This window comes from Xyrauchen texanus, chromosome 21 (genome assembly GCF_025860055.1).
Source record: "Xyrauchen texanus isolate HMW12.3.18 chromosome 21, RBS_HiC_50CHRs, whole genome shotgun sequence".
NCBI lineage: Eukaryota > Metazoa > Chordata > Actinopteri > Cypriniformes > Catostomidae > Xyrauchen > Xyrauchen texanus.
Genome location: NC_068296.1, coordinates 24,878,456 through 24,903,724, shown reverse-complemented (window position 1 = coordinate 24,903,724; position 25,269 = coordinate 24,878,456). Strand labels below are relative to the sequence as shown.

Sequence of the window (25,269 nt, the reverse complement as noted above, 5' to 3'; positions counted from 1 at the left end):
ACAAACACTCCAAAACTGTATCCTACATTTCATTTGTCAGACTCAAAGGCCAGTGTAAAGAGATGTGATTTCAGACATGACTTTAAAGTCATCAATGATCACACTGGCCACGTCCGAACTGTTTATCCATAAAAGTGAAGCGTCCAGCAAAAATAACACATTATAATAAAAGCCAGGGATGCACGATACCACGATTCCTCTTCCAATCCGTTTCCAATATCGGAAATCTCAGTATCGGCCGATGCCGATCCCAAGCCGATACCAGTGTTGTATTTTTGCATAATCAGTTAAGAATATCTTTACATTATTGTGTGTAACTAATTGGGAGTACTGTTTAATATGTAAAGATGTATATCTTATTAAGAAACACTATTATTGAGGCAAGGCTCTACTACGGCACATCCCTCCTCCTTCCTGGCTTTCGGCACCAGTGTAAAGGGATTAACGGAAAGGAGGATGTGAGAACCATATGTGAGTATACAGTAAATTAACGGTAATTCCAGTCTTCAGTTTTTTTTTTTTTTTTTTTTTTAAATGTTTCAACTTGCATCTGGACTTTAAAGGATTCAGATAAAAAATAAATTCTATTTAGTTGTAAGACATCAGTCCACTTTCTTTCATAAAGTTATTTTTTGGAACCCATTCAATATTGTTATAAATTGTAAACAATACTCATGATGACAATAATAATAATAATACATTTATATTAATATTATTATTATTGACTTTTAATTTTAAATACATCAGTAATATATTTAAATCGTGCACTTTTTAAACCCTAACGCTTTTATTTTGATATTCTAAACTCTCCAGGAAGTCCTGTATGTGTCTGTTTGTAGGCAAATTCATAGTAGTTTAATTTGCTTATTCAAATTCTGGTAAAATGCACCTTCGTTGCCATTCTAAATGCATATTATAAGTGAAACCAAATATTGAGCATCTACATCTGAGAAGCTGTTCTGGAGTAGTGCTCAAATATTGCGCACTGCTGTGAAGGCTAAAAATAGCCGTGAGTGCATCATGAGACTGTGTGTGAGTTTGTGTCAACAGAGCAGCAACAGTCAATAAATAAAAAATAAAAAAATCTAATCAAATCACTTTATTGTCACACTACCATGTACACAAGTGCACATGAAAGTCTTGTGTGCAGTCTAATGCGCTGGCACTGTGCTTACTATATATATATATATATATATATACATACTTGTTAAACACAGCCTTTTGTGAGTTACAAAACTAATCAAACATCTTCAAGTGGCTTTGAATAAAATGCACAAGTCATATGAACTGCTTTAATGGTGTTTTTATGGTTCTTTTATGTCATTTTGGAGCTTGAAGGTAACGAACATGACTAACACAGAGATCTGATTTGGATCGGGGTCGTCAGACCAATACCCGATCTGTCTAAAAGCTTCAGTATCGGCGCCGATACGGATCCAGATCTCAGTTCAGTGCATCCCTAATAAAAGCACGATTCAATATAAAATCTAGATGCCTGAAATTGAAGAAATGTAACAAAAATATAGTAAATATAGTCAAATATAGCAGTATCAAATTGGTAAAGAGAACCATGAAATTTCACTGGTATCGGTAACGACTACTGAAATTTTGGTACCGTGACAACACATAAAAGTATGTGAACCCTTTGGAATTACCTGCATTTATGTATACATTTGTCTTAAAATCTGGTTTGGTCTTCATCTAAGTTACAATAATGAACAAGCACAATCTGTTTTAATTATTAACACACAAATTATTGTATTGTTATTGTGCATATTAAAAACATCATTCAAACATTCACAGTGTAGTTCGTAAAAAGTATTTGAACCCCTTGACTAATTATGTCAACAAAAGGAATCACTGGAACTGGTTAACATCTGTACTCTTCATGAGTCTACTCTCAGAATCAGAATCAGATTTATTGCCAAGTGTGCTTACACATACAAGGAATTTGTCTTGGTGACAGGAGCTCCCAGTGCACAACAATACAAAAACAACAGCAAGACATAGATAATTAAAAACAAAACATAGAAGAAAAAAAAATTATAAAATAAAAGAAAGAAATAATAATTATACATATACGTACATACACTCAGACACACACACATAGTGCAAATCTGTTATATAAAGAACAAAAATACAGTATATTATGTACATTGCAATGTATGTAATGGCAGAAGTGGATATGTTAGATAATATAAATAGACTTAAACTGTGTATTGCACATAATTATTGCTCAATGGGGCAATTTAACTGTTTATGAGGGAAAAAACGGTTCTTGTGTCTGACGGTTCTGGTGCTCAGAGCTCTGAAGCATCGGCCAGAAGGCAACAGTTAAAAAAGGTAGTGGGCAGGGTGAGTGGGGTCCAGAGTGATTTTACCAGCCTTTTTCCTCACTCTGGAAGTGTGTATAGTTCTTGAAGGGGGGGCAGGGGGCAACCAATAATCCTCTCAGCAGTCCTAACTGTCCTCTGTAGTCTTCTGATGTCCGATTTCGTAGCTGCACCAAACCAGACAGTTATTGAAGTGCAGAGGACAGACTCAATGACTGCTGAGTAGAACTGTTTCAGCAGCACCTGTGGCAGGTTGAACTTCCTCAGCTGGCTGAGTCGATGTGTATCTCCCACTTAAGGTCCTGTGAGATGGTAGTGCCCAGGAACCTGAATGACTCCACTGCTGCCACAGTGCTGTTTAAAATGGTGAGGGGGCACAATGTTGGGGTGTTCCTCCTAAAGTCTACAATCATCTCCACCATTTTGAGCATTTTTGAGCTCCAGATTGTTATAATTGCACCAGACAGCCAGCCAATCAACCTCCTTTCTGTATGCAGACTCATCATCATCTCTGATGAGGCCGATGACAGTGGTGTCATCTGCAAACTTCAGGAGCTTGACAGAAGGATCCTTGGTGGTGCAGTATTTGGTGTAGAGGGAGAAGAGTAGTGGGGAGAGCACACATCCCTGGGGGGCACCAGTGCTGATGGTACAGGTGCTGGTAGGGAATTTTCCCTGTCTCACAAGCTGCTGCCTGTCCGTCAGAAAGCTGGTAATCCACTGACAGATAGACATGGGAACAAGGAGTTGGTTTAGCTTAGTCCGGAGAATAGCTGGGACGATGGTGTTGAAAGCCGAGCTGAAGTCCAAAAAAAGGATCCTTGCATATGTCCCCTGTCTGTCCAGATGTCGCAGGACATGATGCAATCCCATGTTGACTGCATCATCCACAGACCTGTTCGCTCGATAAGCAAATTGAAGGGGATCTAGAAAGGGTCCAGTGATGTCCTTCTGCTGTTTTTGCACTCCTGTTTGCAAAGACGACCTTGACACTCCACAACTCTACTAGGAAAATGTTTTGTGGACTGTTGAAACATAAGGTTGAATTGTTTGGGAAGAACATGCAACACTACGTACAGGTGTAAAAAGGGCACTGGAAACCAATATGAAAACATCATCCTGAAAGTGAAGTACGGTGGAGGGAGAATCATGATTTGGGGCCACTTTCCTGATCTGCTTGCCATCGTCGAGGGGAAAATTAATTCCCAAGCTTATCAAGATATCCTACAGGATAAAATCAGTGTGGCTGTGTGCCAGCTGAAGCTCAGTAGAAGTTAGGTGACGCAGCAGGACAATGACCCTAAACATCTAAGTAAATACACTACAGAATGGCTTCAAAAAAGAAAATCCATCTTTTGAAGTGGCCCAGTCAGAGCCCAGACCTTAACCCAAAAGAGATGCTGTGGAAAGACCTAAAGAGAGGAGTTCACACAAGAAATCCTAAGAATGGTAGATGGTCTAATCCGCAGCTACCGGAAATGCTTGGTTAAGGTTATTGACATGAAAGATTTTAATTGTTTGTGTGTTGTTAGCTTAATTTTCATATTTTTTGGGCCATTGTGTGCATGAATTTTGGGCCATTGTATGCATTGCAGAGGCAAATCTGAGTTGATTAAATTAGTCTAAAGGCATATCAGTAATGCTCACTGTTTTCATTTTACTATGTATAATTAATTCAAAATGTGAACAACACTTTGTTTCACATGCAATTAAAATATTAAAGCAATTCAGGAACTTAATTCTCAAGTGGTTTAAAGAATATGGCATGCAACAGCCACACACTAAATAAGTATTTTAATGTAAATTCTATTAATCAGAATTAATAATTGCAATTGCAATTACAATATCAAAGGAAATAATCTGCTATTTAGATTTTGGTCATAATCATGCAGCCCCGTCCACGGGAAGTAAGCAGTGTTTTTCCAGCATTGAAAATTTTTCGGCCCACCAAAACAAAATTACTGATATTAATCTTGCGTTCTCCACTTTATATGCCCTAAATATGCTTCTCGTCTGAGATGCTCATTTGTGCAGCATGACCGAAGACAGGTATTTAGACAAAAATGTTGCTGTTGCATATTAAATATATTAATCAATAACCAGATTTTAAACTCCTTTGTGTACTTAACCTCATATTTACTGTGCAATGCCATACGCATAGGTAAGGCCATGGATGTCTCCTTATTTCTATGGTTAGGTTAAAGTAGCTAGACTTTCTAAAAAATAAATGACAGGTATAAGGAGTTAATTAAATTAAATTAAATTAAGTTTTATTTCACATAGCACCTCAAAGTAAAAACGTGTACATTTGAACCATCAAAGACCCATTTTTTCCCAGAAAAAACCAGGGTAAGCCATAAAATTTGTTTATTTATACGTTGGGATTGTGCAAATTGTGTAGACTGCGGTCGTGTTTGAGCCATTGCTTATTTGCATAGACATTTTAGTGAATCAGGTGCAACATCAGTTCAACACATTAATGGTTAATAATAATCTTTATATTCTCATAACAAAATAACTTAGCAGTGAGTCATCATTTGAGTAAAAACTTGCTCCAGTGACTGTTCTTCAGTAGAGTATGTTGTTACCCAGTTGGCCCCTCCCCAGGGTTTCATGACTCATTGGGCTTCTCTATCAGGACTAATTGATTTTTAAAAGACTATTGTTGAAATCAAATGAGCAGATCGCTCCGTGGCTATTGATTTTTTGACACAGTACAACAGGAAATCTTTATCTGAACCACATTCTGACCCTTCACTAATTGGTGAGGTTTCACCTCTGCTGAATGACAAATCCTGCTGTGGTGGTGGGGGTGTGGTCCAGCATCAGCTTGTGAATGGAGAGCAAGATCGGTAGATGAGAGCAGTAAGGATCATCACTTGTCAGTGATTCTCTCTAACAGCTGTTTGTAATTGCAGTAAGAGTTGAAGGATTTAAGAGCAAGCCAGATGCCAGTGGGGGGAGAGAGGCACAAAGCTGATTGCGTGTGTTTTGAAGCTGAAAAGCGAGTTATAGTTATTGTAAAATAGAAATATTTTTTTTGTTGGATCTCCCGTTTCCTCCTTACACCTTCACTTCGAACTTGTTACATTGGTGCCGAAACCTGGAAGCAAGGGGTAAGAATGCCGCCATGGATGCCTCACCTCTGGAGGATGTGTTCAAGACCCTCGCCATCATCCATTAGTCACAGCATCAGGCTCTAATCAAGCTGCACGCAGAGCAGGAGTAATGGTTCATCGCGCTTCTCCAGGCCCAAGCGAAGGACCAGTAGGTGCTTCGGAGCTTGCTGCACCAGGATACAGGATGCTCAGACAAAGGAGGACACAACCAAATTGTTAATACAGAAGAGCCGTCGGGAACTGCTATTCTAGATGGCTTATTATAATCTGATAGCTGGTCTCTTAGGGCAAGAGAAAACACTGAACCGTGTGATGGCCCATTTCTATTGGTCGGGCATTCGTGGGGATGTCCGCAGGTGGTGTGTGGCATGCCCCGAATGTCAGCAGGTAAATCCGCCGTCCACCCCAAGAGCACCATTGCGCCCGCATCTATTAATTGAGGTCCCCTTCGAAAGAATTGACATGGACCTCATCGGGCCATTAGAGCGGACAACACACGGATATCACTCTGTGTTGGTTCTAGTGGACTACGCAATGCGATATCCAGAAGCAGTGGGATTCCAAAAGAAATCCTCACTGATCAAGGCACTACAATTCTGTCACTTACTCTACACAAACTGTATGAATTATTGGGGATTAAATCGATTCATACCAGCATTCATCACCCTCAATTGGACGGCTTGGTCAAACGATTTAATCAGACCCTGAAAAATATAATTCTTAAATTCGTTCACAACGATGCTAAAAATTGGGATAAGTGGCTCAAACCCCTACTATTCGCCATTCGAGAGGTCCCACAAGCCTCCACAAGATTTTCCCCATTTGAACTTCTGATTGGGCGTCGGCCACATGGCGAGCTAGATGTCCTATGTGAAAATTGGAAGGAGGGACCTTCAACTAGTAAGAATGAAATTCAATAAGTTCTTGACATGAGAGCAAAACTCCACACTTTGTGGCAACTAAAACAGGAGAATTTAATCCAGGCTCAATAACAGCAATAATAGGGGCACTCAACCACGACAATTTGTTCCGGGAGATAAAGTTCTTGTATTACTCCCCACATTGAACTCCAAATTACTCTCCAAGTGGCAAGAGCCCTTTGAGGTCACACGGCGTGTGGGGGAACTCGACTATGAGGTTATGTGAATGGATAGAGGCGGGGCACATCAGATAAACCACCTTAAACTCCTAAAACCATGGAGAGAGGCAGTCTCCATAACGTTAGCGACTGTGGATGGAGGAGCTCAGACCAGAGGTGAATTTAAAAGCCAATCAAATTGTCCCATCACTTGTGAAGACCACCTCTCACCGCCCCAACTCGCAGAGGTTGCCAGGTTGCGAAAATAATTCTCTGTTTTCTCGCCTCTCCCCGGACGTACGAATCTCATAGAACACCACATCGAGACAACCCCAGGGGTAGTGGTATGCAGTTGTCCCTACCACTTTCCCAAACACAAAAAACAGGTGGTACAGGAAGAATTAAAGCCATGCTTGAAATGGGAGTAATAGTAGAATACCACAGTGATTGGGCAAACCCGGTTCTGTGTGAATTATAGGAAACTCCATGCGGTGTCTAAATTTGACACACATCCAATGCCTCATATTGACAAACTGCTCGATCGGTTGGGCACGGCTCGCTTTTACTCTACACTGGATGGTAAATGGTCTGCACTTATATAGTGCCTTTTTAACCTTAGCCGTATTCAAAGCACTTTACAGTGCATCTCATTCACCCATTCACACACCCATGTGCCAAACTGCCTTTTTTCACACTGTTTGGCTGTTTGGGTAATGGGAATGCCAGATGTCTCCCTGGCTTGTTGGGCGATGGGGTATGTGGTGGTGGGGGCGTGGTCGAGCGCCGGCTTGTGAATGGATAGCGAGATCGGGAGATGAGAACAGTAATGATCATCACCTGTCAATGATCGTCTCTAACAGCTGTTTGTCATTGCACTGAAAGTTGAAGATGGATTTAAGTGTGAGCCAGTGGGGTGACACAAAGCTGATTGCGTGTGTTTTGAAGCTGAAAAGCGAGCTTTAGTTGTTGTTAAATAAAATACCTTTTTTTAGTTGGATTTTGCCGTCTCCCACATCCTCCTTTCACTTCGGAATTGTTACACTTACATGGTGCAAAGAGTGTGTAAGTGTGTGTGCATGTGTTAGGGGTGGGAAACATCAGGGACCTGGTTTTACGATATTATATTGGATTCGAGATGTGATTATATTGCTATTCCTTGTAAAATTACAGTTTATTGTAATTGAAACATTTGATATTTTGTGATCTTTTACTCACTTGAATGTTTCTCATACATCTTTATTAAACTTCAGTGCTTTGCGGAACAAGTGCGCAACTTCCTGCTTAGCTTAAGAGTAGAGCCAAAGAAGTTGTGTATAGCATAGGCATGCCTGGAAAAAAACTTGGTGAGGGAATAGCATACCTAGGTTCCAGCATGTTTATCGCTATACGAAACCCCTTTTAGTCTAGCTGTACGGAACCTGTAAGGACATTTTTACAAGTTTAGCTAGTTCTGAGTTTGCATTTTGGTTGAATATAAATTATTGAGATCAATTTTATTCCAAAACTATTCATGTAAAATATAAATTGTAGGCATCAGAATATCGTATTATTAGGTAAAATATTGTGATACTTTGAACTATAGATTTTCTCTCCACCTCTAGATTCTGTGTTAGTGAATGTGTGAGTGTTTTTTTAAAAGTGAACCTGTTGCAATGCTAAAAGCTTCTACTACCAGAAGAGCGTTTTTTTTTTATAGTTCATCAGCAGTGATCAACAAATTCACACACACACACAAACACAGTCCCTGATAGTGAAGCTCACCCAATCATCCATGGGTCAAAAGAGTTAGTTTAAAAAGATACAAATTTCTAGGATACGCATCACATATTCAGCGCAGCATCATTTCTACATTACCCTTCTTTTGCCGGGTAGAGATAAGACACCTGCGTCAACTGTGCCACTCTCATCAGATGAGCTTCTACAGAACTTTATCATTGACATTTACTATTGTTTACACAAATAATTTCTCTTAACTGTACTTCTGAACTTTTATCTGATCCACACAAGACCCGGAGAAGAGCAGATGCCAAAACAGGAAAATATGCAAAGAGGTAGAGAAGATGAACTTTGCTCAAAAGCGTTCCACAGCGCTCAAAAGGTGTACCTTTGAAGACACATGCCTGGAGAAACAAATAAAGACTTAACATGCTGTATGTTGAATTTCAACACAGATATAAATTTGAAGCATTTATTTTCTGGTGTTAGAAAGTTTTTAATAGGAATGAGAGTAATTCAGGTGTGATTGGCACAATGGGAAATACATTTAAAAGGATAGTTTATGCATTCTATTCTGGCATCATTTACTTTCCCTGATGTGGTTTCAAACCTGTATGATTTTCTTTCTTGTGTAGAACACAATAAAAGATGTTAGGGAAGAATGTAAGGCATCCCTAGACCCCATTTACTTTCATTGTTTGGAAAAAAAAAGAGTAGCATCAATCAACATACTTCAAAATTTATATTGGAAAAGTAATATTGGTTTTGAATGACATGAAAATTAATAGATGATGACATCATTTTTAAATTTTGGGGTAATCCCCTTTAAATGTAGGTAATGTTTAATCATGATAATATAACAAGAAACCAAGGACTTGATAAATAATTTGTGAATAGCGAAGAGGATAACTACGGGCAGAACTAGCTAAATAAACAGATAGTGATAATGAGCTGTACTAGACATTCCCACTTTAGCCTTACCTAGAGTCCATTAACTCATAGCGACAAGGTAAGAAAAGACAGGTGGTGTTCATCAAGGTATTTTCAACAGGAAAAAGTCTAGGGTTTGTTTTTAGATCGTGACTATGAGATACTTAAAGCTAAGGAGGCGCAAAACTGACACTGGGCCATAAAAACTAAAACCCTTCTCACATTTGTATTAATGAAAAGATAAATTAACATAGATGATTCTTATAGGAGTACTCTGGGTTCAATTCAAGTTTAGCTCAGTCTATGGCATTTGTGGCATAATGTTGATAACCACAAAAAATTATTTTGACCGGACCCTCCTTTTCTTAAAAAACATATGAAAAAATCTGGGTTAAGGTGAGGCACTTGAAAGTGAATGGGGCCAAATCGGAAACCTTAATATACTCACTTTTTCAAAAGTACAGTCACAAGAGACATAAACAATGTTCATGTTAACATGTTTTTAGTGTGATAAATCACTTTTAACCTTATCTGTGTAAAGTTATAGCCAATTTTAAAACTCTGCAAAACTGTAAACCCTTAAGCAACATTAAAATTAAGATTTAAACAACTTTACAATTCAAATAAGTTTTAAATAAAAATGATTGAAAGTCGTTAAAAAAAATGATAAGCTTTACATTTCTGCCTTTAAAATAGAGGTTGACCGATAGTGGATTTTGCTGATACCAATAACTAAAGTGGTGGAAAAGGTAACCGATTAAAAGGACGATCATTTTTAAAACTGATTCATAGAATGTTACAACATGTTCTTAGTCTGCACAGACATAGAAGCCAGAGTACAAAATCAATTTTTCAAAATCATTGTGAAAATGTGAAATGGATTAATGATACATTACTTTTTTATGGTAATAAATAGGTAGCATGTTCCTTTGGGAGAAATTTTGAGTTTCATTTTGCCTCTTAATGCTGCTATTTTAGTTAATTTATATATCTGAATGATTTTTGGTTAACAGACCATAAAGACTGCCTATAATCATTTATATGACTCCATGACTCCAGGCCTGAGCTTGTGTGTGTGCGAATGTTCTGCTTTTCCTTGTCTTCCACCACCATTACCCTTTCACAAATTGAAAGTCAGGACCTTCCAGAAACTTGTTCTGATAATCACACATAAATTAATTAGAAAATGTTTCTTGACATTCTCACTGCATAGACAGGGGAAAAGACTCCGGGAAAAGCCATCAAATTAATTGTACGGTATGTGACTTTGATAATTATTTCAATAATTATTTCATGTCTACTTTAGCAACTCCTCCTGGCTGGAAAAATAGCATTTTTGATGATAGCTACACATGGATTTAGATTTTGAAAAGAAAATACAAGAAATTATACAGGAGTGTGAGAATTTAAACAATAAAACATATGTGTTGTAACATGTATATTCAAATATATTTAAATAGTGGAAAATGTGTTTGCAGTACTTAATAATACAAACTGAAAATGGAAACTATGACTGCAAGTCTATGAAGAAAATTGCCTAAACTAAAAAAAAAGAAAGAAAAAAAAAGAATTTAATTCAAGTATTGGTCTAATATCAATCCACTGCAATCGGGATGATGTGGCAAATTGGCCCTTTGCTGCAATTTTCCCAAAAAAAAAAATGCCCATAAAATCTCCAAATTCCTCTGAAAAGCTCATCCACAAATCCAGACAAAGACTAGGTACATAAAGTTGAAGTCAGAAGTTTACATACACATTATTCAAATACATTTAAACTCATTTTTTCACAATTCTTGACATTTAATTGTAGAAAACATACCCTGTCTTAGGTCAGCAAGGATCACTAATTTATTTTAAGAATGTGAAATGTCAGAATAATAGTAGAGTGATTTCTTTCATCACATTCCCAGTGGGTCAGAAGTTTGCATACAATTTAGTATTTGGTAGCATTGCCTTTAAATTGTTTAACTTGGGTCAAACCATTTGGGTAGCCTTCCACAAGCTTCTCACAAGTTGCTGGAATTCTGGCCCATTCCTCCAGAAAGAGTCAGGTTTGTAAGCCTTCTTGCTCGCACATGCTTTTTCAGTTCTGCCCACAAATTTTCTCTCGGGTTAAGGTCAGGGCTTTGTGATGGCCACTCCAATACCTTCACTTTGTTGTCTTTAAGCTATTTTGCCACAACTTTGGAGGTATGATTGGTGTCATTGTTCATTTGGAAGGCCCATTTGCGACCAAGCTTTAACTTCCTTGCTAATGTCTAGATGTTGCTTCAATATATCCACATAATTTTCCTTCCTCATGATGCCATGTATTTTGTGAGGTGCACCAGTCCCTCCTGCAGCAAAGCACCCCCACATTATGATGATGCCACCCCCATGCTTCACGGTTGGGACAGTGTTCATCGGCTTGCAAGCCTCACTCTTTTTTCTCCTCATTATGGCCAATCAGTTAAATTTTTGTTTCATTAGACCAGAGGACATTTCTCCAAAAAGTAAGATCTTTGTCCCCATGTGCACTTGCAAATTGTAGTCTGGCTTTTTTATGGCAGCTTTGGAGCAGTGGCTTCTTCCTTGCTTAGCAGCCTTTCAGGTTATGTCAATATAGGAACCTGAAGGTTTTACTGTGGATATAGATACTTGTATACCTGTTTCCTCCAGCATCTTCACAAGGTCCTTTGCTGTTGTTCTGGGATTGATTTGCACTTTTTGCACCAAACTATGTTCATCTCTAGCAAACAGAATGTGTCTCCTTCCTGAGTGGTATGATCAATGCGTGGTCACATCTGATACTGCTCCCAAGGATGAATCTTTTCTGAGGTCTTGGCTGATTTCTTTTGATTATCCCATGATGTCAAGCAAAGAGGCACCGAGTTTGAAGGTAGGCCTTAAAATATATCCACAGGTACACCTCTATTTCAGTATCCCTCCTATCAGAAGCTAATTGACTAATTGTCTAAAGGCTTGACATTATTTTCTGGAATTTTCCAAGCTGCTAAAAGGCACACTTAACTCAAATAAAACAGTGTATGTAAACTTCTGACCCACTGGAATTGTGATATAGTCAATTAAAAGTGAAACAATCTGTCTGTAAACAATTGTTGGTAAATTACTCATGTGATGCACAAAGTACATAAACAACTATACAACATGCCAAAACTATAGTTTGCAAATATGAAATCTGTGGAGTGGTTAAAAAATTTGTTTTAATGACTTCAACCTAAGTGTATGTGAACTTCTGACTTCAACTGTAAATTATCTCATACTAAAACAATTAGTACAATTTCTACAATTTCTTACGTCACCAAAAGAAATTGCTGCTATGTAGGGCTGGTTGAGATGCTCAAAAAAACAGACCAAAGTTTGAAAGCATCATACTAAAAGGTGTCCACTTTTCAAAGAAAATAAGCATAAGAATGGCTTATTTATAGTTGTCTCTGCATATTAAACTAGGTTAGGAAATATTACACTGAAAATGTCACTATTTGCAATCTACAAACAACGTTTGAAAACAGCATATAGTAAGCACACAATGAGTGAAGGAGAGACAGCGTGGAAGGCAGGCAAGAGCCTGGCGGAGGGAAGATAGAGGGCAGGAAAGACAAACCGAAATGCAGGGTAGAGAAAGAGAGAGAGAGAAAGAAACAGGAAACTGCAGAAAAGCACAGGCATCTGATAGGGCTGGTAATCGGCGTGCCAGTGTCCCGGCTGCAGCCGCCAGTTCGTGGGCCACATGGAGCAGCTGGCGAGATAGCGACGGGGGATGGCAGTGAGAAATGTTCCTCTAGATTAAAGCCCACACCTCTCAATCATCAGCATGGGAAGAGAGTGACAGACAGAGAGGGAAGAGTATGTTCTTAATTACAGATAAATGCCCCTTCCTACACAGTCAATCATCATTGTGTGGAAGGGGAACACTCACACATTCACACACGCCAATCCTTCAAACTATAAATTGTTTCAGCTGGTGATGCAAACAAAAGCATTGCAGAGTTTTTCATGTGATGTACAGTATATTAGGTAACCGTTGAGCTCCGTTTAACCACAAGTGCGGGATCATTGTCCCACAGCCCACTGTTGAAATAAAGTTCCAACATTCTGCAGGTGCTGTTGGTCGTATGCCAAGAGAGGAAAAGAAATACGACAACTCTTTCAGAATCAGCCAGAAAATACATATGGACAAATTGAGGCAGTTTTGTGTCTGAAAAACGTATACTTCAAATTATTTAAATCACAATACTGTACTCTAACAGTATTGTTAGATGTATTCTAACATCATATTTTTGGGAAAAAGAGATTGACCATCAAGTCTGTGAGAAGCCAAACTATACTCTATGCGAGCTTTCAGCTCGAGAATGATGCTGAAAGTTCTCGTCATGCAAAATTAAATGAATGAGAAACAAGCAAGTAAAAAGTTGCAATATTCACATTTTATTAAACAAAGCATCACAATATAATTAGATTGTGACCCAATTGTTAATAAAACAATGTACCACCAGGTCCCTACTTTTTTGTGATGCCCATAACAATATGAATCTTAAAGGGATAATTCACCCAAAAATCTAAAATTCTGTCATTATTTACTCACACGGACACATATGACTTTCTTCAGTGGAACACAAGAGGAGAAATTTTGAGGAACACTGATGCTGCTCTTTCCATTTAGTGAAAGTGAATGGCGCTAAAACTCTCAGCTAAAATTCAGCTAAACCTCTCCTTTTGTTTTCCACGGATAAAAAAAAAAAGACATTAAAAGTCATAAAAGGTTAAGAACAACATGAGAGTTTGTAAAAATTTTCATTTTGGGGAGGACCATCCCTTTAACTGAACTGTGTTTCTGCATTCATTTTGAAATGTTAAATTAGCATGCATGCCGAAATGGTACGTGATTAAGATGACAACCAATGAGAGAGGCAAGAAGGGAGAAAGGTTGATTCCCACATGTCAGGTCAGGAATCTGGGGAACATGCTGTGATGGGATAACAGGGTAACGTGGGGAAGCAAGCGAGAGTGAGAATGCAAGTTAACGGTCTGACGCTGGTCCCATTCTGCTCAGCTTCAGATAACAGCTCTGCCTGAGTTCCTCATAGAGCAGCATAACCACAGCCTGATCTCCGGAAGAAATAATGAAAGATTGCAGCAGAAATCAAGATAATCAGAATAACTGAAAATCATCAACTTTGCAGGGTGTTGGACTGTCGTTCTGACATGTATGTGCTGCCAAAACATTCCTGCCATACGAATGCTCACTACATCTAGTGAGCGGCAGTCCTGCAGACAGAAAGACCTTGTTGATGAGAGAGGTCAACGGAGAATGGCCAAACTGGTTTGAGCTGACAGAAAGGCTACAGTAACTCAGATAACCACTCTGTACAACTGTAGTGAGCAGCAGCATAGCATCTCAGATTGCACAACACATCAAACCTTGAGGCGGATGGGCAACAACAGCAGAAGACCAAGTCAGGTTCCACTTCTGTTAGGCAAGAACAGAAAGCTGAGGCTGCAGTGGGCACAGGTTCACCAAAACTGGACAGTTAAAGACTGGAAAAACATAGCCTGGTCTGATAAATCTCCATTTCTGCAGAGGTACATAGACTGTAGGTCCACTCGGACCAGTCTGGCCATTCTCAGATGACCTTGCTCATCAACAAGGCATTTCCATCCGCAGAACTGCCACACGATTGGCTGATTAGATAATCGCATAAATATGTAGTTGTACAGGTGTTCCTAATTAACTGGTCATATAGTGTATAGTATACTGTTCTGAGTGATGAGAAAAGACAATAAAATCAGAATGTACAGTTCCTTTACCATGCAGAAGTGTATGATGACAAGGTAATAGTAGCCAACGATTTCAGATCTGGGCTGTAAAAGAAAAGGTTGCAGGTTCCACTCCAAATCTAGAGATTATCATCCCAAAAATCCCACCTTTTACATTTACACATTTGGCAGGCGCTTTTACCCAAAGTGGCTTAAAAGTGCATATTATCAGTTTGTGTGTTCCCTGGTAATCGAACCCTTGTTCTACCAGTTGAACTACTGATAAACTATTTAGTATTTCATAACAAAAACAACATTGAACCACATATCTGATGTGTCTAACAGCAAGTCAATATTATTAACACTTGGGTAACAGGTTGAGTTGAATTTGTTTGGATAGATACCACCATGTGAGCTTGTAGGGCAATAAATTATTAGGCATATAACAGTAAAAAAAATTCCAAAGACATTTAAGAAATTAGAAAAAAAGAGAACAAAAGAAAGAAAGAAGCTTTGTACGGTTGGATATAGATCATCAAAATGTCTAGGAAAGAAACCGTGGCACTGATGTCCTTGCAGCGAGAGTGACAGCAGATCAAAATAAACTTGTGAATGAATCTTTTGAATTCACTTTGAAATGCAGAGCAGAATTGAATATTATATCCATATACTGCACCGCTCTGATCTAAGGTTCCTCATTCAGTGACTAAACAATGGGTCCAGTGCTGAGATTGAATGACTCGTCAGAGCATTTCACTCCAGCAGTCGGGTGTTGCAGGCACATCTGATAAAGCCAAAGGCAGCAGGCGTTTCTGTCTCCCTGAGAACAATATAAATATGTTCAACAAGGACTACCACACGCTACTCTGTATAATAATTCAATTAAAATGAAGCTCACTATATTGAGCAGTTATTTATTTATTTAATTGTATTATTTAATTTAAACCTAAAGTGTGCAATATTTCCATGTAATATACTTTCTCCTATTGCAGCTAAATATGCAGAGACACCTATAAGTAAGCCATTTGAAGGTAAAACACGAAATAGTGTTTAGGACTGGTTCAAAAACTATTCTGCAGTCTGCTTGCTGACCATAATTTCAAGCTTGATTACACTTCCTATCGCCATCGAGCGATTTGCATGTCTGCGATGGCAAGATATACAGTGAAAAATTTGTTATATTTTGGTCTGTTCTCACCCAAAACCAATTGGATCACTTCAGATGACATGGATTAAACAACTGGAGTCGTAAGGATTAATTTTATGCTGTCTTTATTTTCTTTTTGGAGCTTCAAAAATTTGGTCACCATTCACTTGCATTGTACTGACCTACAAGCTGAAATATTCTTCCAAAAATCTTCATTTGAGTTCAGAACAAAGTCATACATATCTGGGATGGCATGAGGGTGAGTAAATGATGAGAGAATTTTCATTTTTGAGTGAACTATTCCTTTAAGACCGTGGCACCATCAAAACACTCAAACTCTGATTTGACTTCGACATTTTTGCTAAAAAACAAAAGGCTATTTCACAATAGTAATAGTTTTAGTGATTTGTATCTCCAGCATTTGTGTACTGTGTATAAGCAGGAACAATTCATGACATTGGACTGACATACATAAATACATTCCAACAGTATTTAAATTTAGTTTCGGTTGTACGGCACCTCTCTCTCTCTTTCTGAGCTGTGCTGATACGTTTTTAATTTTCCAGTTCTCAGGACTCTTCAGGAGGTCTATGCAGATTTTAATGCTTCTCTGCTGACGCTGTAAACCTGGCCAACACCTCAGCACCTATCAGCATCCCTGCAGCTCCTCATCAATGCCAGCTCCTGCTCCCGCAAATAATTTATCAGCATTTAAATGCCACTGATAATATGTGCACACTGCTCCCTCCGATCCGTTATAATTAAATATGATAAAATCCCACCACACCGGGTAAATAATAATAATCATCATTATCATTGCATTATAATGTTTTATTGGAGTAATTTGAATAACTTTCATGGATAAGGAATGCTAGTGGGGAGAGAATGCTGGCAAGGCAGTAACGTTATAATGCAGAAGCTAGTTTAGTCAAGGACTAATTCCATCCTGTTAAACTCTTGAAGAGAAAGAGAGGGAGAACGAGAGGGAGAAGGGGAGAATGAAGGAGCAACGGTCCGCCAGCAAGAAGGGATTACTGTGACAGCCATTTGCATATCAAGAATTTTAAGCAGAGAGGAAAATATCAAACCCTCCAGCCAGCAAGGTCATTTTGAAGATAATATTTTTTTTTCATAATTTATTTAGCATATCATGGAGTAGGACACCCATTCCTGACACTTCAGCCTCACCACAGCCTATCAATTAATTCAACAGAACCCCACCCTGAAAAATATTTTATAAAGATATAGCAGCAATTAACAAAAAAATTTAAAATAATTTTCCACAAATAAAACTCTATGGAAACTCTATATTAGGTTGCTATTGAGCTCCGTTTAACCACAAGTGTGGAACGCTTGTCCCGCAGCCCACTGTTCGGAATAAAGTTCCAGCATTCTGCAGGTGTGTGTTGGGGGAAAAAAAAACAAGAAATGCGACGACACTCAAATAATCAACCAGAAAATACAAACTGAGACAGTTTTGTGTGGGGAAAAAATTATTCTTCAAAGTATTTAAAGTACTTCACAATACTGTACTGATACTGATAGATCCATACATGGACATGTCATATATCAAATGAAAGCTCTCACTGTCAGGAATGTGACTGTATAGTTCACTGTGTTGCATTAATACCACAGTTTAAAAGAATCACAAAGTGAAATATGATTTCTTTAAGTCATCAAATACAAACATTTCTTTTATGCTCCAATAACTGATGCTGTCAGCCCCAAATAGCTCAAATGTTTACCTTTTAGAAGTTCTCTAAAAAAAATAGCTATTGTTTACTTGTCTGTAAGCTTGCTTGGCTGAATAATACAATGTTATGCCTTAGATGTCCAGAACAAAATATGCCATCCATAAGGAAAAACATGCAAAACAAATAATCAGAAAACATGTTTAAGGCTATTGATGATTTCAGGTAAGGGGAGGATCTTAGCTTTCTAATGATATCTAGTTTGAGATTCTAGTCCTCTCAGAGGCTGAGATATTTGAAGAAAAATTGGTTGTGGTGTGTGAACTGAAAATTAAACTGAATTTCTATGGAAAAGCACATCTGTGAGGGCAGATCTGTATATAGTGCTTTATTTCCTAGTGGAATAAAATTAGACTTTTCAAAGTGAGGTTGCGTAAACAGAACCAGTATTACAAGTTTACAAAATTAGGACAAATTTTCACCAAAAAAAATACAATAAAACAAAATTATGAATATCTTTTTTATTATCTGGAAAGTTCTCTGAAAAATACATTTTTTGAAATTTGTCAAAAGTATGTGAATGGTGAGCTTTTAAAAATTAGTGTAACACATTTTTCAAAGCAACAGTTCAAATATTTTTGAGCAACAGTTCAAGTATGGACATAAAATGCTTATTACATTTAGAATTGTACATTTTCAAATGTTTTGCTTTTTAGCATTTAGAAAAAGTAAGTTCTTCCTACTAACATTGTACACTAAATTGCGCTATATCTTAAAAATTTGCATTTTACAGCTTCATAACTGATAAGGAATATATAAGCAAGTATCCTTGTTAATTTATGACCTGTGTTCTTATTTATGGCCTATATCTCTTTATCTATGTGTTTGTGTATGCATGGACAAGAAGGCATTATACTGTATAAACTGTAAAAAAAATGGCTGAGAACTTGTCAGCCAAGAACAAAAACAATAAAACATTTGGGCAACATTAGACTAACATTTGAGATGGACATAAGCACTCACAAACAGCAATATCTAGCCTTGAAATATTTTCATGCAGAACAATTTAGGAAAATATATTCACAACAAAACTTACATGATTTTTGTAAGATTTAACTAATTTAATTGATTCTGTGTGTGTATATATATATATATATATATATATATATATATGTTCTGCTGTTCATATTTTCATCAATAAAAATGTTAATCGCAAAACAAAAAAAAGATTTAACTAATTTCTATGCTTTTCAGGCCTGGAAATGACAATTTTCTGATATTTCCAGTTTGCCCATGACTGTGGGAATGTACAGAATGATTCAACTAGAAATTGTATAATGCAATTAAAGAGCAAGAAATACTGAATCACTGCCACAAGACCTCTATTGGATCCTCCAGAGCCCTCATGTAAGAAGACCCAAGGTAAAACAGGATGTGACATCATTGGATATAGCCCAAATCTCTCTGAATTGAACTCTGAACTCTGCTAAGTCACAGTGAGAAATGAGTGGAATGAAAACACTCTCTGCTAAAATGCATTTTAATAAAACCAAACAAAAAATGGCCAATAAACACAAACCGAATGTATGAACAAGCACGCATCCACTGCGACTCGACTTCTGACACTGAGAAGAAAAAGAAGTAACAAGAAAGGAAAAGCACATGTCTGTGATGGAGAGACTGGTGGTGGTGGGATGTTGGGGGGGCGGTCATGATGATAAGGGAAAAATTCAGACCGGTCAAAGTTTCCCTTTTGCCAATCATGCTCCTGATAAAGGCAGCGCCTGCTCCAGTACTGATAGAAGTGCTATCTCTTGCCACCCCCTCTCTCTCTCTCTCTCTCTCTCTCTCTCTCTCCCTCTCCCCTCTCCCTCATTTTCCTGGCAGTTAGTGAGGGGGGGGGAAGCGCCTATCGCACTCACATCGTCAGTGCTGTCATCAAGCGGCAACCGCACAGCAATTAATATCACTCCAATTACTGTTAAAAGGACATGCTGGAACAGAACGATAATAAACACATCCTTGATGTGAAAAAATTTAAACACACACACACACACATACACAGACGAACAGACAGAGAGAGACACACATATTTAGGCAATTTCTAAATATTTGAGATAAAGAAAATGCCTTGCATATTGAATCATGTCATACTCTACTAGATCCACACTATCGCTAAGCTGTATTGCTCAGGCGTGTGGTCCTGAGAGAAAAAGATTAGGACAAAGATAGCAAAACCTGTATTACGTTATCCAGACAGATTTAAAAGATTGCCAATTTGTTGTTTACAGTACAGCAGTCAGTAAAAACGGCATCTTTCTGTCAACACAAGTCTTTATGATGTCTTCGATTTTATACAACCGGTTTGGGGCAGAAATACAAACACAAATAGCATTCTAGAGGTTGATGCCTGCTTATTTTAATATCTATTTTTTTCTGTACCGGGTCTAGGGATGTTGTCAAGTGGGGAAAAACTAAGAACATTGACCAGTTGTAAAAATGATGATTGTTTTCATACATTTTTCCCGAACACTCCCTGCATTCGGTTGACAAAGAGATAGTCCTGCCCAAAACACACCCCATTGGTTGAGACAATGTTGTTGTGTTGCATTACTTGGGATGTATACAGACCAATGTTTTGATAGTGCCACAGAGCCAAATTGTTTACACTTTTCAGGGGAAATTCAAATAATAGTTCACCCAAAAATTCAAATTCTCACATTATTTACTTTATTCATCAGATAGTCCCACCCCCAACTCATGGCATTGGTAACTTCTGTAACCTCTGTTCTGTAACGCTGTTAGCTGCTTTGTACCACAAATAAAAAAAATTCAGTGATCAATGATAAAATGGCTTAGTATGCATCCACTTCCACTGATTATCTTACTGCAGATCAGTCCCATCAGTTTTCTCACAGAATGTAAATGAAAACACTTTCTGTGTCAGTGTGGGCAATGCACTGTTAGTCTTTTTTTCTTTTTTCTTCTCCAGTTAACCATCAATTTACATAACTTTGCTATTTTAACTGAAGTTAAGGCATTGTTTTCAACAAGGCACCATATCAGATACACATTTGAAAGTTAATCTAAACTGGCTGAATTGTGCATGCCACAGGCGTGACTGTGACTTTATTTTTTGCCTGATAACTCAGAAAAAGTGAGTAAGTGTCAGGAAGTGTAGCTTTACCAAGCAAAGAAGGTCCAGTTGATTCAAATTCTTCTTTATGAGTAGGACAGTACTTGCTCCAAAATGTATGGACAGCTGAGGCCTTATCAAGCATTCCATTCAAAACAGAAATGATTAAGCCATGGCCTGTATTGTTTTATGGCTGGCAGCTGACCGTATGGCTACAGCTGGCCCTTCCTGAGGAGCCAGTGACTCATGCATCAGTTAAACACTCATGCAGGAGGGACAGATAGAGACTGACCTGGGCCGTTCCACTGGGATTCCCCTTCCCGTTCTCCATTTTCCTTCTCCTCATGTTCAGAACATCGATTCAGTCCTTTCTCATCTTCCTCAGCCTCGTCCTGCCATGCCAGGGACTCGTGCGTTCTTGGTTCTGTTGAAGGCCAGAGGAACATTGTGATGACAAGGAATTAACATTTTATTCATATTATGTGAGCAGGTGGTGAAGAATGTGAATCGCCAAAAACAAATGAAAAATTTGTTAGTGAAAGTGGTGATTTATGGTCAGAAAGTACTTAAATATAAAAGAAATTCTCACCCACACCTATTATATTGCTTTTGAAGATATGGATTGAACCACTGGAGTTGTATGGATTACTTTTATGCTGCCTTTATATGCTTTTTGAACCTTTAAATTTCTTGCCACAATTCACTCGCATTGTACAGACCTACAAAGCAGAGATATTCTTCTAAAAATCTTTGTTTGTATTCATCAGAAGAAAGAAAGTCATACACATCTGGGATGACATGAGGGTAGTCAATAATGAGAGAATTTGCATTTTTGGGCGAACTATCCCTTTAATCATGGCATTCTGTAGTCAAATATTTGTGCATGATTACTGCTAAACTAAAATCTGCAAAAAAGAAACGTCACTTTTTCAAGACACTGTATTTTAAAGATAATTTTGTAAAAATCCAAATAACTTTGAAGATCTTTATTGTAAAGGGTTTAAACAAAGCTTGTTCAATGAACCATAAACAATGAATGAACATGCACATGTGGAACGGTCATTAAGACACTAACAGCTTACAGACTGTAGGTAGATAAGGTCACAGTTATAAAAATGTAGGTCACTAAAGAGACATTTCTATTGTCTCTGAAAAACACTAAAAGATGCCCATGGTCCCTGCTCATCTGCATGAATGTGCCTTAGGCATGCTGCATGGAGGCATGAGGACTGCAGATGTGGCCAGGGCAATAAATTGCAAAGTTCGCACTGCGAGATGCCTAAGACAGTGCTACAGGGAGAGAGGAAGGACAGCGGATCGCCCTCACTGTGGCAGATTACATGCACAGGATTGGTTTATCCGAATATCACACCTGCGGGACACGTACAGGATGGCAACAACAACTGTCCGAGTTACACCAGGAACGCACAATCCCTCCATCAGTGCACAGACTGTCTGCAATAGGCTGAGAGAGGCAGGACTGAGGGCTTGTAGGCCTGTTGTAAGGCAGGTCCTTACCAGACATCACCGGCAACAAGGTCGCGTATGGACACAAACCCACCTTCGCTGGACCAGACAGGACTGGCAAAAAGTGCTCTTCGCTGACGAGTTGCTGTTTTGTCTCACCAAGGGTGAAGTTCGGACCTCTGTTTATCGTCGAAGGAATGCGCACAAGACTGCACTTGTTGTCATTGCAGGCAATCTCAATGCTGTGCATTACAGGGCAGACATCCTCCTCCCTCATGTGGTACCCTTCCTGCAGGCTCATCCTGACATGACCCTCCAGCATGACAATGCCACCAGCCATACTGCTCATTCTGTGCATGATTTCCTGCAAGACAGGAAGGTCAGTGTTCTGCCATGGCCAGCGAGGAGCCCGGATCTCAATCCCATTGAGCACGTCTGGGACCTGTTGGATCGGAGCTTGAGGGCTAATGCCATTCCCCCCAGAAATGTCCGAGAACTTGCAAGTGCCTTGGTGGAAGAGTGGGTAACATCCCACAGCAAGAACTGGCAAATCTGGTGCAGTCCATGTGGAGGAGATGCACTGCAGTACTTAATGCAGCTGGTGGCCACAACAGATACTGACTGTTACTTTTGATTTTGACCCCCATTTGTTCAGGGACACATTATTCCATTTCTGTTAGTCACTTCAATTCAGTTTATGTCTTAGTTGTTAAACCTTTTAATGTTCATACAAATATTTACAAATGTTAAGTTTGCTGAAAATAAAAGCAGTTGAAAGTGAGAGGATGATTCTTTTATTGCTGAATTTATATTACTGACCGTTGTCCCAGGTATTTACAACCACAATTCCGAAAAAGTTTGTACAGTATGAAAAATGCTAATAAAAACAAAAAGGAGTGATTTGTAAATTATATTAACCCTCTGCTATATTGAAAGCACTACAACTAAATATTATGATATTTTACCTTGTGAATTGCATTGTTTTTTTTAATGTACAGTCATTTCACATCAGTTGATTGCAACACATTAACATTTACTCTTCTTTGCAAAAGTGCTCCAAATCTGTCAGATTGCTCCTGTGCACAGTCCTCTTCAGATCACCCCACTGATGTTCAATTGGATTCAGGTTTGGGCTCTGGCTGGGCCATTCCAAAACGTTAATCTTCTTCTGGTGAATCCATGCTTTTGTGGATTTGGATGTGTGCTTTGGGTCCTTGTCGTGCTGAAAGGTGAACTTCCTCTTCATCTTCAGCTTTCTAACGGACGCCTGAAGGTTTTGTGCCAAAATTGCCTGGTATTTGGAACTGTTCATAATTCCCTCCACCCTGACTAAGGCCCCGGTTCCAGCTGAAGAAAAACAGCCCCAAAGCATAATGCTGCCACCACCATGCTTCACTGTGGGTATGGTGTTCTTTGGGTGATGTGTAGTGTTGCTTTTGCGCCAAACATACCTTTTGGAATTATGGCCAAAAAGTTCAACCTTGGTTTCATCAGACCAGAACACATTTGTCCATGTGCTTTTGGGAGACTTGATGTTTGTTTCTGCAAACGTCAGCCGGGCTTGGATGTTTTTCTTTGTAAGAAAAGGCTTCCGTCTTGCCACCCTACCCCATAGTCCATTCATATGAAGAATACGGGAGATTGTTGTCACACGTAGCACACAGCCAGTACTTGCCAGAAATTCCTACAGTTCCTTTAACGTTGCTGTAGGCCTCTTGGAAGCCTCCCTGACCAGTTTTCTTCTCGTCTTTTCATCAGTTTTGAAGGGACATCCAGTTCTTGGTAATGTAATTTTGGTTGATAAATTGAATTGGAAAGCTCACATAGTTTATATTAAGAGTAAAGTTTGTAAAAGTATTGGGGTCTTGTATAAAGTTAAGGAGGTTTTAGACAATTTTTCCTTGCATATGCTGTACAATTCCCTAATACTTCCATACTTTGGTTACTGCACAGAGGTCTGGGGTTAAACACACCCTAGTAACACAAAACCTCTGTTTTTGTTACAGAAAAAAGCATTAAGAATAATCAACAAGACAGGCTACAGAGAACACACAAACAGTTTATTTGTAAATTCTGGACTTCTAAAATTCAAAGATTTGGTTGATTTGAAGATTTTGATTTGTATGTTGAAAGCAAAGCAGAGAGTTTTGCCTAGGGATTTACAAAATGTATTCGCTCTCGTATCAGAGGAAGATAGCCATAGAAGGCAATATCATTTTAAAACTCCTTTTGCACGTACTACACAAAAACAGATGTGTTTGTCTATTTACGGAGTTAAACTGTGGAACACCTTGGACTATGAACTGAAGTGTTGCAAAAGTGTGTGTAAATTTAAGAATTTGTACAAGAAAAAAATACAGGAATGTTACAAGGAAAATGATGATAATTATGTGTATAGATAGGTATTACTGAAAACGTTTGGTGATTGAGGTGAGGATTGGGGTTGATCCATTCATAAAGCAGCTGTTTTAGTATTCTTTGAGGGTTTTTTTTCTCTGTTTATTTTACTGTGCACAAATAGGGACAGGTATTACAAGATTTTTTCTTCCTCCTGTTCCTTTTTTTTTTTCGTTCATGGAAATAAAACAATATGTTGTAAAATGGCATGAACGAATAAATAAATAAATAAATAAATACATAAATAAATGTCTCTGTTGTGCCATATTTTCTCCACTTGATGATGACTGTGGAAATTCGTTTGTACCCATATACTGACTGATATCTTTCAACAATGAGATCCCTCTGATGCTTTGGAAGCTCTCTGCGGACCATGGCATTTGCTCTGAGATGCAACTAAGAAAATGTCAGGAAAATTCTTCTAGAACAGCTGAACTTTATTTGTGATTAATCAGAGTCACTTTAAATGATGGCAGGTGTGTAATGACTTCTATTTAA

The 25,269-nt window shown here is 38.4% G+C and overlaps 1 protein-coding gene across 1 annotated transcript in view; it reads right to left on the bottom strand.

Annotated features, from left to right (window-relative positions):
* The window catches only part of LOC127661433 (zinc finger protein ZFPM1-like), a 111,873-nt gene that overhangs the window by 27,123 nt on the left and 59,481 nt on the right, over nucleotides 1-25,269 (bottom strand). The window contains exon 3 of the mRNA XM_052152141.1: nucleotides 21,200-21,331. Within this exon, the coding sequence (XP_052008101.1) occupies nucleotides 21,200-21,331 (132 nt within the window). The remainder of the gene's footprint in view (nucleotides 1-21,199; nucleotides 21,332-25,269) is intronic.